An 18716-nucleotide genomic window follows, 5' to 3' on the forward strand; every position below is an offset into this window, starting at 1 on the left:
TCTTTAAAGTGGTTTTACAGAAGTGCTGAAAAGGTGGAAGAGAATGCAGTTTTGGTCCAGGTAAGTTCACTGGAAGCATAAAAAGTAGTGTTGATGCTTTGTCCTCCCCCCCCCCCCCCCGCCCCACTGAAAGAGAGTGGAACGTCAGAAGGACACAGCCTTAGTGACAAACACAGCAAGTCATGAAGAGTTAATTCAGCATTTCACACCCAGAAAACACTCCATTGATTCTATTTAAGAAACAATAAAGTCTTGTTCCAAGAGCTCCACATCTCCTTGGTGTCTGCTTTGCCTTGTATCAACTACACCTGGCTCCATTAGCAACAGGTTGTCATCTGTACTCTGCCAAGGCCCCTGAAGAAGGGCTATATGTGTAATATATCAGCTGTATTTAAGACCTAATAGGCTTTGCTGCTGTCTGCAGAAACTAAATAAACTAGGTATTGTTTGCTTAGCTTTTATGAAGAATTTCATAACCTGGACAGCTTTTCTCTGTAGTTTTATTTCCTATATGATGTATGCGAATTAAATCAGGAGCCACCTCATTCCCTTTTGCTTGAAGGCAAGCACATAGTCTCCAGCATATTGTGAGCAGAAAATACTTGTGCTTCGTGAAGGAGCTTATTCATATCACCCTGCGTCTGTCGCTATGAAAGCAAGCCAGTCTGTAACAGGAACTCTGAGAATCTCCGTTTTGAGCTCACACAGACAGCCTGCAGTCCACTCATCTCAAAAACTCATCCTGCACCAGAAGGATGCCAATAAAAGATTGCAGCCCTATGTCTTGCACAGAACCGACTGCCAGATTTCATTTAGTTCAAGACACTGTTGTTCTATACAAGAAACCCTCCCAGAAACAATATACTGGAAAAACACACACACCTTTTTTTTTTTTTTAACCCAGGGAAACACACACATTCTCAGCCTAGTGATTGGAAAAAGAGTTACTTTGAAAGACACTAAGTCTGAAAAATAAAAACCAGAAAAAAAAACAGTGTCTTCTGCTCACTAGCCAAGTATACCATATGATAATCACTGCCTTTAATCCAAGGAGGACTCCATAGTTGTCACATTTCCTAGGTTTCCAAAGCAGCTCTATTACTAGTCCATACGTTTCACATGACAACCAAGCCCCGGCTGTACCTCACCACTGCCCTTTATTAATTTCAGACAGGGCTCTTGCTTGCAGTGACAGAATAGGGACTCAGAGCTTCTACAGGCAGGTCTGCCAGGCCGGAGTGGCAGACAGCAATTGCTGAAGAACCCTCTCTAAAATGGTTCTCACCCCAGATGATGAGTGACCCAATAGCTATCAGGAACCTTAGCATGTGTGCTTTATTGCAGAACATAGAAGCAGCAGATGTATGGGGCCTGCTGGCAATTTCACATTTAAAAGAATGAATGATTTGCCATTTCTTACTCAGACATAACAGCTACAGCCATTTATAGAGCATATATCCCAATTGCTTTGCTGTAGTAGGCCTTTCTCTACTGTGGTGACTTTATAATGAGCTTACGTGGATGAACACACCATCCCTGCAATATTTAGGAGAGTACTTCCACACATACTATACCAGCCTCAATAATCCTGCTGGTCTCCAACCTAAAATAAAGCTGCCTTGCTTTCAAGAGAGCAAGGATGCAAGTTCTCTTACATTTCCCAACTTTTTTTTTTTTTGAGACAGACTCTGCAGACATGCTTCATTTCTGTCAAGCTTTTAATGTTTTCTTCCACAGAGCAATGACCTTGAGATCACAGTCACCCTTGTACTCCTAGAACACTTTAAAGCCCTCCCTTCCTAGCCTTCCAGGAGTTAAGTAAAGAGCACTCTGCTTGCCCATCACAACCAGCATGGTCTAGCGCTGTTTAGTTAGGCTGCCAGTTCTAGTGGCTAGCAAGTGCCAACATTATTTTAGTCTTTAAGTCTTTCATGCTTCTTGCAAGAACCATATTAGTCAAAGTTGGTGGAATCTGCTAGAGCCAGAAAAATTTATCAACAGAAAGCGTGATTGCTCTTCTATCTGGCTGTTTCCAGCCTGCCCTGACGTATTTGATTTTGTCCTTCAAAAGAGACCTGCAGTGGTCTATGGAGGTCCCTTGAGAAGAAGAGCAAATTACCTTTTTGGACTTCCACATTTTGTCTTGCCTACAAAAGAAGCTAACAGGAGAACCACCTGCTCTAGTGCATTATGTATAAGATCCTTGTTACTTGCCAAGACACCAGCATGCAAGGCTCTACATTTACTCCTTTTAAGTCAGAACCAACACTATAAGAGGAGGACACAGATAGTTGTAGGAATACAAGAAAACACTGTGTTAACATAAGTTGGCACAACCTGAAGCAGTACTGGCACACTGGCAGCATTTCTGTGAAGCTTCTGGTAAGGATTGCAGCCAAGGAGATGACCAAGTATGATTTACAGACATCTGCAGAGGCATGAACTGCTATACCAAGGAAAGAACAGTACTCACTTAAGAGTTATACAAGTTGGCAATAGAGGCTGGCATCACTGATTAATTACCTAACACTACTGAGTTGGACAATAGTGGTCTTTGAGGCAAAGGAGTTATCTTACATTTCCTGTAAGAGAAAGGAACCACCAGAGGGTTGCAGTCAGTGACCAGATCAACAAAAAACATTTACAGGAGCAGTCTGAGACTACATTTGTCATTCAGCTCATACTGAAGGAAGAGAGGAAAGGAATTTACCAAGACAATAGTCATTTATTCACTTTCTCACCTACAGTTTCTGCTGAACAGATTAAAGAATCACCTTATGATGTGCAGGAAGAACCTACAGGACTTAGATCTAAAGCAAAGCAATAATCCAAGACTACAAACAACTTTTGTTACGACTGTGACACCATACGCGCAAAATGGATAGCATAACACAGCATAGCAGGGTGCAAACTATATTAGCAAGACTGAGAATCAGCAGACATTCATGTCCACAGGATAACATCAGACCCAATTCTTTTTGGTGGGTTGCTTAAAGAAAGGAAGACAATCTGCAGAAGAAACAAGAAAATCCTCAAATTTAGCACAGAGGCATAACATTTGCAGAAAATACTGCCCAGAAAACATATGAAAGAAATCCTCTTACACACTGAAGACATAGAGAACAGCGATGCAACGTTTAAAGAAGTAGGGGGAAGAGAAGCTAGAGAGTCTCATTTAAGCTGAGTAGAGGCAAAAAAAGCAGCCATGGTCACATATGGCAGGAAGGAGGGTACAGGACAACACATCTGACACCAAGAAGGTGACAAACATTCTGAAAGAGAGGTTTTACACCTCCTCCCTCCACACAGCATTTTTCCAAACCCACTACTGAAAAAAACCTCTGTACTACTACTTTTTCCATCTTCTATAGCTTCCAGAACTATTTCAGAATGGGTTGCATAAGAGTTTCTCTGTTCTACTGTACAGAGATACCCATTCCAGAGATTTTTCAAGAATGAGAGTGCTTTTCCCTTTTTGTATATATAAGCCTCGAGGTGACCTTGCCTGCATACTACCTTTTGCAACATCAAACACCAGTAAAGCGTATGACTGCCAACACTGTTCTATTCCAGTATCAGCAAATGCTAGGAACCCTGAAGTGTGTCCGTTCGTCATCCCCGCAATGAATTCTGCTCTAACCAGACAGAAGCAGAGCAGCATACAAAGTTGTACACAAGAAGGTGATACCATTCCCTCATAACAAGAGGGAACTCAAGCCAATCACAAATACAGATAGCCCAACAGCAAGGGCTACTACCAATCAAGTCAAACTCGGTTTGAAGACCTATGAGGAGGATTCCCTGTGCAGACACTGGTATGTTTTTGACATATTTTGTTAACTGCAACAGATGGGGTTTGATATAGGTGGCTAAAACACAATTAATCCATGCAGTGGCTGTAACATGATTAATAGTAATGGCTATCTCACACAGCAAGCATACAAACCGTATGCCTAACATTAGTAACTAGAGAAATTTGAGTGATAACAATAAACAGCTTGATTGTTTTAGCAAGCTACATTACAGAAAAAAAAACCACACACACCACAAGTCACAAAGCAGCCACAAATACGTACAAACAAGCTTACCGGCAACGGAAACAGCTTCCCATTTACTTTAATACACAGACTATTAGGGTAATTATCTTCTTGAGGGCAGCTTGTCTCTGCTAGGCATAACCTGTATCCCCAAAAAAAGAAAGCAACATTTTCAAGTGTCACCACATTCGTATGTCCCCACAAACATCTAGACTTATGTTACATTAGCCAATTAAGAAGTTATAAGAGAACACTATAAAAAAGGTACCTCAGCTGAACTTGGACTGTGTAATCTCTCCTGCCCCCTGGCAAGAAGTCCCTGTGACAAAGAGAAAGAAAAAGAGAAGTACCCGTTTAGACAGCAGATCTCATATTCCAGTCATATGCAGAAAGAACTGGCACGCCTGCCCAAACATGCTAGACTTTGCTCTTATTTTTCTTGTATTGAGCTATGAACAAATCTTAGGAGCAACACCTCTGTTTAGCTACTGCAAGTTAAGCAGGACTTTAGGATCAGCATCCTCTGTCAAGAGTTTATAGTAATAATAAAGCATGATGTTGTCAGGGAGGAACAAAACCCTATTAATGCTCTTGGCTTACACCATAGGTCTTGCAACAAGATGAACCCTGGGACAAAAGATAAAAGCAGCCTTCCATTCCTGCAGCCAGGAAACATGCAGGGAAAAAAAGCTTACCACCTCTCTAAATAGTCACAATTATTTGGAACTGAGTAATTGTTAACTCCTTAGTGGCATAGGATTTACCCTAACTGCACGTAGATTCTGTGCACAGTAGTTCCTGAAGAAAACAGAACAGATAAACTCAGCATAACTTTGGTGACGATTATCACTCTGCATCTGCAAGCTTGTGCGATGCAAAAAATGAACAAAAACGCCACACTTTCTCCTGAAATTTTGAAAAAGTTTACCTACGCTATGCCACACTCTTACTTCTTACCTGGAAATACAGATTTCTCTGACCTGCTGAGGTGTTAAGGCAAAGATAAAAAACTTCTCTTGGAACCTCTGAATACTGCTCTGTACTAGAAAAAAAAAAAAAGAGACACAAAAGAGGTTTAACCATGGTGATAAAAGTCATTGATTAAAACAGGATCTGCAATTGAGTTTTTCCTGGAACAAGGCATAAGTCACTTAATATTATCAAATTGTGGTTGAACTGCCTGTAACTGTCAACAGGAAAGCAATGGAACAAATAATTCATTCAACTATATTCAGATGGCTTAATATCACATTACACTTCAGTACGGAAGCAGCTTGGCAAGCCGCGTTATAATCAAGGGAGAAAGGTTCAAACAAACACACAACAAAAATATAACACTGGATATCTGACAAAAAGAGTAAGCAGAGAAGATGTTTACAACTATTTTAACATATTACAAGAAGAGAACATGCACCAGAAGTTATTAATGGACAGCTGGAAAATTACTCAACTCAGAAACAGCTAAAGGTAACTAAGCCTTTGGGGAGGAAGGGAGGGAGTACAATCCCTAATGCCAGAGAAGCCAGCTAGACCTCATGTCTGGGAATTACCCCTCAGTAGCATTTGACAAAAAAATAAATAAATGTAACTTTCATGTCAGAATCCTACTTGTCTGTCAGTGATGGGAAGCTGTAATATTTTAGTATTAAGGGTTCACAGTATGTACATGTTACTTTTCTACTTCCTTTTGACTTGAGAAGTTAGAAATCTTGACCTGAAATAAAGGTAGATTGGACTTGTCCAACAATTTAAAGTAACCAGCAAGGAGGACAAATGCAAAAATAGCACAATTAAACCAGGCAAATCTGGAAGAGCTAGACTGTCTTGTACACTGTGACATTCAGAGAAGATGATCCCTATGCCCCGAAAACACACACAAGAAGGACACAAAAATGGAATAGAATCCAGGTGGAACACACATACCAAGCTCCTCAAACAATTCAAAACAGCTACATTGTACACATATGTGCATACACACACCATAGACAGCATTTTATATTTTAAAATAATACTTGAGCACATATAAAAAAAAGATCATGGACATATTTTGTCAGTGAATTGAGTGTGGGTTAAAACTAAACCCCACACCTACACCTGCTCTTATGTTCTCATATTAGTGCAAAAGAACGTCTACACTCATCCCTTTTAAAGAGTCACAGTGAAGCAGGCTATACTCCTAGCTCTCTGACTTACCTGTCTATTTGGTTTCCAAATCCTTCATTTCTCAAACACACAAAACCATTTGTTCCATGCCCCAATCACCCACATCTACTAACTGGGACTATAAGCTATCCATATCGATCTAAAAACATTAAATAAAGGAAGCCTTATTTCCAAATTTGCTCATTAATCCATGTTAAGAGTGATTTTCAGCCAGTGTTCGTATCCTTCTAACATCAGAAGGGCCCGTTATTTGCATATCAAGCAATTCCTCACATCTTATTCCCCCACTCCTCCTCACACGGATCTGAGTTGTAGCTCTGGCTGCTGACACCTTCAGGTACTGTGCTCTGAAGAGAGTTTCAAGGCAAGCAAGTACTCAGTTAAATTAACCTTGTCCCCCTCATCCATGTCCTAAGAGGACCCAAATGTTACAGGACTAGATAATCCTCACACCTATGAAAACTGGGCAACGTGCAACAAAGAGCCTACAGTCTTCAAGAGAAAGAGGAATTTACATGCAGCTCTAACTATAACATGGTGACACCCCTAAGGAAGCATTCTGCTTTCAGAAAAAAAGGATCATTTCCAAAGTTGATGAAAACAACTGTTAGGGAATTTTCTAGCATATCACCACCACCTCTAGATATCATTCACCAGAAAACAAAAGGTAACTGCATAACAGAAATATAATATCTAGCTGTTTTGGGTTTGTGTGGCAGGGTTTTGGTAGCACAGGAGGGGCTACAGGGATGACTCCTGTGAGAAGCTGCTAGAAGCTTCCCTGGCTCCAAGTCAGACCTGCCTCTGGCCAAGGCTGAGCCCACCAGCAATGGTGATAGCACCTCTGAGAGAACGTATTTAAGAAGGGGAACCAGCAGTGGAGAGGGGAGTGGAATCTGACAACTTGTGATGAACTGACCGCAACCCCCATTCCCTGTGAAGTAGAGAAAACCGGGAGTGGAGTTGAGCCGGGAAGGAGAGAGGGATGGGGGGAAGGTGTTTTAAGATTTGGTTTTACTTCCCATTATCCTGTTTTGATTTGATTAGTAGTAAGTTAAATTGATTTTGGTTTTTTCCCCCACAAGTTGAGCCTGTCTTTTGCCCATGACCATAATTGGTGAGTTATCCCTCCCTGTCTTTGTCAGACCCACAAGCTTTTTGTTATATTTTCTTCTCATCCCACCGGGGCCGGGGGGGGGAGGAACGAGTGAGCGGCTTTGTGGTGCTTTGCTGCCAGCTGGGCTTAAACCATGACACGAGCACACGCTGCACGATATGGAACAGAGTGACTATGGAGTGGCTGGCTAACCAGTCTGGTTAACTGTGAGCCAACAGTTGTCCCATAACAGAATAATTCAGGAAGCTAGTTAAGATACTCCAGTACTGCGCACCCTGAACATAAGCAGGAGTTAGCCAGGACATCGTGGCACTGACAGATTATCTCTGTAAAGGTAACAGCAGCACGAGCCATAGAGCTGTCCAACACCAAAGCTGCTATTGTACCAATACACAGGTTTGACATAAAACTCTCCTCTAACAGGGCGTCACGACACACAAACAGAAGTGACAACGGGCATTGTAAAAAATGCTTGTTAGTAATGCTTGCTGCTTTAGGTACTGGAAGATGACCAATGATCAGTCTATGCCTCACTGAGGTACAAGTCACAGCCTAAACGACTCTATTCTCAGTTAAGAAACTAAAATGTTTAAGAGAATGCAAACAGCTTGCAAAATGCTTAAGTTTTTCTAAACAATATTACTAAATAGTTAGGGAACTTCTTCTACCATGTAAGGCAAGACAGGTTGAATTTCAAGACAGAAAACAATGTATTTCCAAATAATTTAGTATGTTTAAGAGTGAGGTGTTTGAGGAAGCTAAACTAAGATTTCAGGTTATTCGGAAGACAAAGGTCCAATCTACATTTTAACATACACTGTGGCAACAACCGGTAAACTGAGAAGCCTTCACCAATCTGAGTACAACACTGAACTTTGCTGCACAAAGTATCTGTTTCAGTGCCAGATGTCAGAACCCACAGAATTGTTGTGGTGAGGTAGGCTTAAACTAACAAGCCAGTGAACTTGTTCTCTTTACATTGTTGCAACTTACTAATTACTGACCCTGAAATCCTTTTCCTGTTGGCCCTGACAGATGTGTTTCTCACTTGCACCAGGCAGAGATTTCAGGTCAAAATCTTTCAGCCAAAAGCGGACGTTCAGACTAGACATTAGGAAACATTTATTTACTGAGAGGGTAGTCAAACACTGGAACAGGCTTCCTAGAGAAGCAGTCAACACCCCAAGCCTGTCAGTGTTTAAGAGGCACGTGGACAATGCCCTTAACTATTACTCTAACTTTTGGTCAGCCCTGAAGTAGTCAGGCAGTTAGATGATCATTGCAGGTACCTTACAACTGAACTATTCTACTCTATTATTTAATATTCAAAAGACAAAGATCTTTAATCATATAACATTTACAAAAGAGAACACCATTTTCTGAAGCATGGCTCAGCACTTCTGGGAACAAGTGGTGAAGACAGGGCAAGGATAGAAAAGAGAAGGTAAGGGAGTTTCCACTTCTCCCCAGCTGCAAAAAGCCATTTAAGTCCGGACTTAGTACTGTCATAAGCAACGCCTATTTCACAAATTAAGCAACCTGCAGAGCTATTAAATACTTACCTAGACTTGTAGGTTTTATGAGCACATCAAGCACATCGTAAAAAGGTAGGCTTTTCAGTTGAACATCGGGATGAACAGGTGGAATTGGAGGGGATGGCTGCTGCATCTCAAAGTGGGGCTTAGTGTCTTGGAGGAGCACAGAACTGACAGGCGAGGAAGGAGACTGAGGCGTGACCGATGTAGAAGGGAGCGGGTGAATGCCAGCAACAGCCAGGTCAGGCTCAACAGGAGAGGAACTACTGTCTAAATTGAAAACTGCAGGTTTTATAGCTGATAAGTCCGAGAGTCCTTCAATCGTCCTTGGGTACCGACGCCTATAGAGTTCTCTGATTTTTATCTGAACTGCTGGGCTGCAGCCGCTCTTCAGTAAGTGCAGTGCCCTCATCAGGAGGTCATGTTTCCGCCCGCTTTTATTACGTCCAGCAAACCCCAACAACACTTGTAGTTCAGAAACACGAAAACTCGATACCATATTCTAGAAAGAAAAGGGAGATAAGCACACGTGAACCAACAGTACTGCAAGTAGGCCTTTCTGAGGAAGATGGTAAAACATCTGAACTTCCATCATTCTAGTTTCACACTTGTTATCTTAGGTACTACCCATACCCTTACCTGACACAGGAGTATAGTTTGTTTAAAACAAAGAAACAAAGTGTCCAGGATGAAGGTTGAGTTTGGTTGCGTTGTTAATTTCAAAGACTTCTAATTGTTTCCACACTCAAACAACAGCAATAACAAAACCTTAATACAACCCATGCAGTGCTGTCTTAAATTCACAGGCAGAAGCATAAACTCTAAAACAATGTATGTGTCTCACTTCATGAAACCAGCAAACAAAACAAAAACAACAACAACAACAAAATCAGACAAATCAGTATTATCACCTGTCTTCCAACACATTTTAAGAAATAAAATAAGGAAGTGTTTCAGTTCTGCATAGTTTATTCTGAAGCGTCCTTTATTTTGGGCAGCATGTTAAATGCATGCATGAACAGAGACAGGCACATCAGGATTCACTCTTGAAAGAATGGCACAGCAAGGTGGACACCTTCTAAAAAGCTACATTATATCATACTAACAAACTGTTTAACCAACATAATTGATTCTTCTAAAACATCACAGAAAACTTTGTGTCCTTCTCTTATCACGTTCTGGTATCGTGGGACACAAAGATCTCTTCAAAGGAAATAATACTATTTACTTGGTTATCAGAGTTAGTTGTGGAAGACTCTGAGGATTGAACTATGAAGTTCATAAATAGATTCTCATTGAAAAAAAACACAAAACAAATCAAGAAATAAAAGAGCCCACTATGCAAGAGGAAGCAATCTTTCCCCCCCATTATTACAAACAAGTAACTTAGCATAGGCACATCATCTCACATTTTTGTGAGCAAGCTCTCTTTTCAGACGTATAAAATTGTCCAGAATCTTCTAAGCAACTTCCTTCCTATTTCTGTGGGAGTCTTCCACCATAACAAGGAGGTTAAGTTTTAAAGACGAAAGAACATCTGACTTTAATCTGTACTGCTGTACCATACCAACTCCAGACTCAAGGACTGGCAGATGAAGGCCCTGACAGAAGGTATGAAGTAGGAGACATCTGAGATCATAAAAGATATTTTTAAAAATAACAGTTCAGAAATGTATTGTTGACTTTTAAATAGTAGTCCAATACACAACATTTAAAGCTTTGGGCATTAATTTCAGAAGGGATACAACTCAAAACACAATGTTCTGGGTTTACCTTCCCTAATCCTTACTATACAGTTACAGAGTTTATACCCACGTGTTCTAACATAGATCTCATCTCAGCTGAAGTTTTAACACAACTATGCTACAACCATGCAGTCAGCCACAAAAAAAAAGTCTGAACTCCCCCTGTGCCCCTAGCCACTTGCTCCCTATTCTCTCCTTAATGTTGAGAAAATTGTTTTTACAGTAAGACAGATCAGGGAATTGAGCCAGATGAAAACTGAGCTTTGAATCATACAATCATTTAGGTTGGAAAAGACATTTAAGATCACCAAGTCCAACCATTAACCTAGCACTGCCAAGTCCACCACTAAACCATGTCCCTAAGCACCACATCTACACGTCTTTTAAATACCTCCAGGGATGGTGACTCAACAACTTCCCTGGGCAGCCTGCTCCAAGTGAAGAAATCTTTCCTAATATCCCATCTAAACCTCCTCTGGCACAACTTGAGGCCATTTACTATTGTCCTATTGCTTGTTATTTGGGAAAAGAGACTGACCCCAACCTCCTTTCAGGTAGTTGTAGAGGGCAATGAGGTCTCCCCTCAGCCTCCTTTTCTCCAGGCTAAACAACCCCAGTTCCCTCAGCCACTCCTCCTAAGACCTGTGCTCCAGACCCTTCACCAGCTCCGTTGCCCTTCTCTGGACACGCTCCAGCACCTCAAGGTCTGTCCTGTAGTGAGGGACCCAAAACTGAACACAGTACTAGAGGTGCGGCCTCACCAGTGCTGAGTACAGGGGGACAATCCCTTCCCTGCTCCTGCTGGCCACACCATTTCTGACACAAGCCAGGATGCCGTTGGCCGCCTTGGCCACCTGGGCACACTGCTGGCTCATTCAGCCGGCTGTCGACCAACACCCCCAGGTCCTTTTCCACCGGGCAGCTTTCCAGCCACTCTTCCCCAAGCCTGTAGCGCTCCATGGGGTTGCCGTGACCCAAGTGCAGGACCTGGCACTGAGCCTTGTTGAATTGCATACAATTGGCCTCAGCCCATCGATCCAGCCCGTCCAGATCCCTCTTGTGCCATTACAGGATGGCAGGAGCAAGCAGCCAGGACCTGCCTTTTCAAGGGCCACATTATTTGTGCATATCAAAACAACCGTGTAAAATACTATGGTAGTACTCTCATCAGGCATACCCTTTCCTCATTGTTGAGAGGATGAGGTTATCTTATTTCAGATATTGAATTTCAACATTTCCAAACAGCCAATTTGGGTATGGTGATGCTTCTATCAAGTAGCTATCAGGGAGTTAACCCAGCAGTCCTCAAACTGGTATTCCCCCAACACCCCATCTATAAATGCACCATGGATGCAATTGCCAGTGAAAGCAGCGTCACATGAGGCATCGAGTGGCTCACCCTAACTTATGAAGAGAAGACCAACAGCAGATATCATCTTAATTTCATCCCAGCAACGTCTCTCAACAGCAAAATGATACAAGAAAAGGGGAGAGGAGATGAGACAGAACTCTATCCAGTTTGCAAGCTGCTGGAGAAGGTTAGATTCCACCCAGCATTCCACCACTACTTTTCCTTAGTCTCACAGTCAAATAGTGAAGAAAAAGTGTTTCAGTACTCATAAAAAATAGCTTGAAGTACCATAACAGCTTTATAGTCATGCCACATAAAAGAGAAATTGTGTTAAAAGATAATACTGATATTCAAGAATTTACTGAGAACTACATGTTGCGTGCTTCCATAGATAGTTGCATAAGCTTGATAGCAACGTCAGTTCCTTTATTTCAGATGCAGGCAGTAAGCATGATTCTAGATTCCATAATCAGAATGCAAATGAATAAAATAATCCTTTACACTGCGATTAAGGAAACAGCATGTATTGCAAAATACTGTCTATTACCCTGCCTGCTGCCTTCTGTGCATTCCTGCAAGTTAATCAAGGTGAAATGTACAGTCAATCATGCCTTCAAACAGCTAACATTTTATTCAGAAATTCCACAAACTAGCATTTTGTTACAAGATGGATTTCATTTAGAACACAGAGGCTGGCTTCAATACCACAGTCAGCAAGATTTTAAATTGACACCTCTATTAAAAATGCTTGGGAGTACAAAAAAAAATACATAGTTTTGTCCATCAACACAAAAGTCTTACATATGGTTTTGAAAGAAGCCTTGCAAAAGTGAGTTTTACTGGAAGTAATTAAACAATGGCTTTTGCAACATTTTCCCCCTAAAGCTGATTCTACATTCCCTTTAAGGCAACAACAACCATGTGCATGAAGACACAGCTAGTCTGATCTACACGTTTTAGCTTATTACTCCATTTACAGATGTATCAAAGTGGACACTCGTTACAATCAACAAGGTTTTATGGAGGCATAACATATGCTTAGGAGCATTTATAACCATGGTGCAAGACAGATATTAGTTCCAACAAACCCTACCAAGCTATTTTCTTTTGGGGTTCCAGCACTATTGCAGAAGACTGCAGCCTAGCTATTAACATGCTTTTCACATCACTGAATTAAGATTAGACATTCAAGTTGTGTCATGTAAATGCCATCAATTTTCTCTTAAGAGAAGTTCTTTACAGCTACACAGCTCAATAAAAAGCTTTTTTAACACTGAAGACCAAAGCCATTTTATTTTTAATGTTTCCCCATGAACACAAAGAGTAGTTTGACAGAACTTTAAGGAAGGAAATCAGACTGGATAATTCAAGTACTTTTATATTCCAGAAACATTTTTTCCCCTGAAATTCATACTTGAAGGTCATAAGAAGTTTCACAGGGTTTTTTGTTTCCGATTGTTAAACTATAGCAACCATGATTCATAAGCAGAAATACTGTTCTGAAGCATTAAGCCGTAGGTGTATCTGGAATGGCATTCATTTCATAGGGATGATGATATTAAGGAGTCCAGGAAATGCTGACACGCCGCTGAAATTAAGGGCAGACATGTTTCAGAGCAAAATAAGGGATCGAACATTTCTCTCAAACAAGAGGTACATGATTCTCCACGCTCCCCCTGACAAAGCTACCTGCAATTTTAACGGTCGTTGTACTTACATATATGAATGAAAGGTAACCACAAATCCCTGTTAAATTCTTGACATAGGTCTACAATAAGCACCAGCAACTGTAGCTTCTAGGGCAACTGCAACTGCTCAGGTAGTGAGCCCTACAGCTGAACCTGCAGAAGCAATCCAAGTAGACACAAAATTTCTAGCAAGTCTCCACTTAAGAGCTCCGCTTCAGCCCCACTGGCTTCCAGATGTTTTCTGAAGTGTCTGAAGGCTATATAGGGAACGAACACACCAAGGACCAACCCCACAAATCCTCACTCCTGAGCTTAAGCCCTTTTCTGGACACTCATAGCAGAGAAGCACATTTGTGACATCTTTTGCAATAAATTTGCGTACATGCTGAGTTACAGCGGCCTAGAAATGTATAATACCAGTAAGAAAGAGCAACTCGTGTCTTGGGATGGTTGAAGACTTCTATGCTGACCCTAAACACAAATATAAATGTATTCTGGAAACTGATGCAACTATAGATAAAAAACTGCAAGTCCTGGGAAAGAATGGAGATTTCACTAGTTAAATCTGTAGAAGTAGTACAGCACAGTAAGAGCAGCTCTGAAGAACACAACAGTTGGTGCAAACAGCATGACCACCAGGTCCTCAGTATTATGGGGATTTTTCTTTGGACTAACTCTAGCCTGGCTTCTAAATTAGGCATTAGTCTTCACAGTTGCATGCACTTAATGTAACAGTGAAAATCCTAAATCAAATACCTGCATTCACTTCACGTAAAATGCTCAAAACAAAGCTTGACCCGTTTCATTGCAGCATTTTTTAAGTACCATAAACTACATTATCTCCCTCCTCTCCCCCATCACCGTATCTCAGCATAATCATTAATTGTTAATTATTCTAGGTACAACAAACTTTTAAGGTACAACAATAAGCCTCACTGATCAGAAAAAGTGACTACTCATCTAGGAAGAACAGGGAAATTACGTACAGATACAAGATTAACAGTATTATCATAGGTTATTAACAGTATTTTATCAGAGGTTATCTTATTTAATACACTCAATGTTAACTGCAACCTGAAGATCACTACATCACGAACAGAAACTTCTCAACATCTGTTCTGCCCCCCATTTTAAGTTTACCCCAGATCAACATGTGGAATTTGATTTCTACATCAAACGCCCCAAACTGGTCAGCATAGACAATACAATGTTATTAACACAGCTAAAATAAAACAGAGGACAACAGTGTGCTTGGCAGTAAGCTTGAAAAGGACATGTGAAAATAGCTCTCAGTATTTTCTTCTTGGCTAACAATTTAGCACTAAGCACTGCTTCACCTGGTAAACAGGCAAACACTGTCCATTCAGACCGGAAAAATAAAGCAAGAGGAGTGGAAAGACACCAAGGCCGGTATGAACGAGAGATCCAATACATACAGGAATGAGACTTCAATTTCTGTATTTTAAGATGGTATCCGAATCATATTGCTCCTCACATTTGAGTCGCATGACTTCCATACTGGGTGTGCAAGAGCAAAAATTAAAAGGGGACTGACCTTCAGCATTTATAAACCCCGATTTTCCAGTAAATTTTGTGTAGTCTCCCCTTCCACATAGGACGTATGAGCACACTTAAATCTCTTCTCACTAAAGTGAGGGGGGGTTTTCCCACAATGGCCATGAAACTGATCCCTAGTGTCACACAAATTAGTTTTGGCACAGGCATATTCATTTGCCTATAAAGAGCTTTTTTTTTTTTTCTTTTCTATAAAGATGAAACTAACGCATTACTTCAAAACCCAATTAAATACAAATTATGAGACTGAAGCTGCTATCTTCTAAACTAGGGATCTGCAACGTTTCAAGGATAGCGTGCACTCTGTATTAAGTTTCCAAATTAGAGTCAGGATGCCAGCAGAAACTTAGGGGACCCAAGAGATGTTCTGTCTCTCTAAGTAATAATATATAACTGATCCTCTTATCTGCAGTATTTTGCTGGGATGCAAACGGTAGCTTCAAGCCAAATCTCAGTGAGTTCAGAATTTGTTGGGAGCTGGAATCGTTTTCTCACAGATGGCTCTCAGAAGGAGCTGCAGTTCCCCACTCCCAGGCCAATTCTGTTCAAAAATGCATTCACATGCCATCTCTGGCCTCCACACCAGACTGCTGACTTCTGCTCCACGTCTGTCTATGCCTGTGTAATCCCTTTGACATTCATCGGGCTGCTCGTGAATAAGGATTATGGATAAAGGTATGAGCCATGTTTAAAAACACATCTGTGAACAGCAGGTCTGGAAACTGTACCTCAACATACAAGATACAGTTGTGCTCACCACATCTTCTCAGCAGCTCCCTAATATTCCAGAAACTGGTAACCTACAGAATTCAATAAACGTTACTAATTAATTAAGGGCTAATCTTAAGGTCTGGAAGGGTAAGCCTTATACCAGACATTTTCACCAATATCTTGAAAAGTAGTGACTGTGGTTACATCTACTTCCAAATCCTTTAACAAAACCAAAGATTTCCAAAAGGCATGATGTAACAGCAGGTTCTTTTGAGTCTCTTTGTCTTCTTTCACTACAGCCTCTCAGTTATAACCCTTTGGTCATCGCTCCCCAGAACTTTTACTCTGAAGATCCAGAGGACAGCAGGGATGGTACTAACAAATATTAAAGTGATCCTTTGCCCTGAGAATAGAAAAATGCTGCCCTTTCATGCTTCCCTCAAAAACAGGATTTAAGAGAGAACTCTGACCTCCTGCCTTTAGTTCTTAACGATTTACTAAAATAAATTCAACTCTCCAAATTGCCCTAGTGGCCTTCTATAAGGCAGGTAGAGATCACATACCACAGGAAATTGCAATCAACAAGAGAGCAGCAAACAATACTAACATAAAAATGTCCCATATGTTAATGTATAAAGCAGCAGTTTAAGATCACTCCTAAAGGTCAATTCACAAAATCTGCTGGGGGGGGGTGGGGGGGGGGGTGGGGTGTCTCTCTCTCTCTCTCTTTGGCCAAAAGCAAGAAGAATTGGTTGTCTGGAGAAAAAAAAAAAAAGAGAAAAAAAAAGAACTTAAACCTGCAAACCAAGTGTCTGGTATTCAAGCAGACACATTCAAATGTATCCTCTTAAAAAAGAAAAATGGCAGTAAATGCCTTGAAGACGTGAGGCAGTCTACTATATTCTCTTCCAAAAAAAAAAAAATATCTAGAGCTTTCCCAAAATGGACCATGAATTATTATCAGCTGGATGTTGAACATTTAGAGAAGCTCCAAGCTAATGGATTCATTCCACAGGCACTCCAGCTTACAAATAAGATAAATGGGAACATCAAAAGACATTTCTTCAGACCGGTATTTTTTTAACTACTGATACCTATTCTTTTGAGTGGTGAAAGGGCAGTCCTGTAGCTGGCCTGAAATTCAGTTCCCTTTTTCCTCCATACTTCCTGTGTTACTTTCAGCAAGCAACTCAGGTACATATATAATTTCGAAGGTATTTAGGTACCCAGTTCCCAGAAACTATCAATACTTATGCATATCTAGATAGGCGATTATCACGCTTTGGAAAATGCGGATCACAGCTCCAGCTCAAACCTGGAGAAGAGGAGCTACACAAAGCAGAGTATCTCTGCTACAAAGTTTACACCAGGGGTTTAGCCACCTACATAGCTACACCCTTTGACAGGCCTTGGAAAGAGGGCTGAAAGCGAGTGAGGACACTAAACGAGAAAACATGTAAACACAAACAAGTTAAAAACCCAAACAAACAAGGTTTAATGCAGGAAAAAATAAGTCAACCCTTCTTAAACCTAAGACTGAGATAGAGCACTGTTGTCCTCAAATAAAGAAACTCAGTTCTTTCCATGAGATTTTTATAGCCAAGCTCCTCAGCTATACCACAACCACTTCAACCCAGGTGGTGTTAGTGCTGGAAGAAGCCTTAGTGTAGGAAATTATCTGGCAATTGCAGCATATTTGCCACTGTTGGTCAGACTACAGTCAGTTCAGCCACCAGACCTTTCTCTACACTAAAGCTGAACTCACAGGTTCCTATTTAACTGACTTTTACTCCTTCTGTAGGGAAGTCTAGGTCGGGAGGGTTCAGTGTGCATGTAGTATTCCCTCAGCAGCATTTCTGCAGGTGTGGATGCTGCAGAAGGACAACATTCTCCTTCCGAACAAAGATATTCAGAGATTGTTCAAGAAACATAAGGAAAAACAGAAACGATGTAGTCAGCTCTTTGTGTACACACCTTAAAATATGAAAGGCCACCCCCCTACCAAAAAATCTGTTACAGAAAGTCCACAAGTGCAACGCAAAAGACATTCAGCCGAAGACAAAACAGGTCTGAAAAGAAATACTGGATTTCACGCTTCACAGGCGGAGTTTTCCCGGTTAGAAAGCCGTTAATCCATTTTCAAAAATCCAGTAGCTCTTAGCGTTTTCAGAAATTCAGGAATTATTCGGGATTTCTCCCATCGGTTCGCAGGAAGGGCACCACGGCGCTGGGCCCGGAGCCCCGCCAGGCGCCATACGAGCCACCGGCACCGGGCCGGGCCCCGGCTTCTCGCCCCGCTCGAAACAACCGAAACGGCTTTTAAGATGTCGGGGGGAGGCTGGCGGGGGGGGGGGGGGGGTTAGGGAACCCCACCGAGACGACAACCCCCACGGCGGAGATGAGAAGCGGACTCCCCGACCCGGGGAAGTGACAGGGAGGGTTTTCCTCAGGCAAGAGCCGCCAGCCCCGCCGGCTCCCGCCGCCGCCCCCGATCGCGCTTCAGGGCGGCCCCGCTTCCTCCCCCCGGGGAAGGCGCTGGCGGCCGCGGGGCCCCGGTGGTTTCCGGCCGGCCGTTACGGGCTGCTGCCTCAGCGAAAGGCGCTGACGGCTGCGCCCCCCCCACACACACACCGGCAAAGCACCGAGGGGCGCAGCGGGGGCTCCCCGTGAGGAAAAGCCGGGGGAGGGATAAGGTGGGCGAGGGTGTCCGTCCCCGCCGCGGCAACGACCGGGCGACATCTTGGCCCGCGTCCTTTCCCCCCCCCCCCCCCCGGCCGCTTCTACTCCCTCCTCC

The 18716-nt window shown here is 42.1% G+C and overlaps 1 protein-coding gene across 13 annotated transcripts in view; it reads right to left on the minus strand.

Moving 5' to 3' along the window:
* PIAS2 (protein inhibitor of activated STAT 2) overlaps positions 1 to 18716 on the minus strand; it is a 33983-nt gene that overhangs the window by 15133 nt on the left and 134 nt on the right. For all 13 annotated transcript variants that reach the window (XR_008233735.1, XR_008233739.1, XR_008233734.1 and 10 more), the window contains exons 2-5: positions 8880 to 9354; positions 4995 to 5079; positions 4306 to 4356; positions 4089 to 4179 (exon numbers count right to left, since the gene is read on the minus strand). Coding sequence is in view for 6 of the 13 variants with exons in the window: in XM_052778629.1 (XP_052634589.1) it covers positions 4089 to 4179; positions 4306 to 4356; positions 4995 to 5079; positions 8880 to 9354 (702 nt within the window). In the remaining 7 variants the exon portion in view is untranslated. The remainder of the gene's footprint in view (positions 1 to 4088; positions 4180 to 4305; positions 4357 to 4994; positions 5080 to 8879; positions 9355 to 18716) is intronic.

Source organism: Harpia harpyja, chromosome Z (genome assembly GCF_026419915.1).
Source record: "Harpia harpyja isolate bHarHar1 chromosome Z, bHarHar1 primary haplotype, whole genome shotgun sequence".
NCBI classification, from domain to species: Eukaryota; Metazoa; Chordata; class Aves; order Accipitriformes; family Accipitridae; genus Harpia; species Harpia harpyja.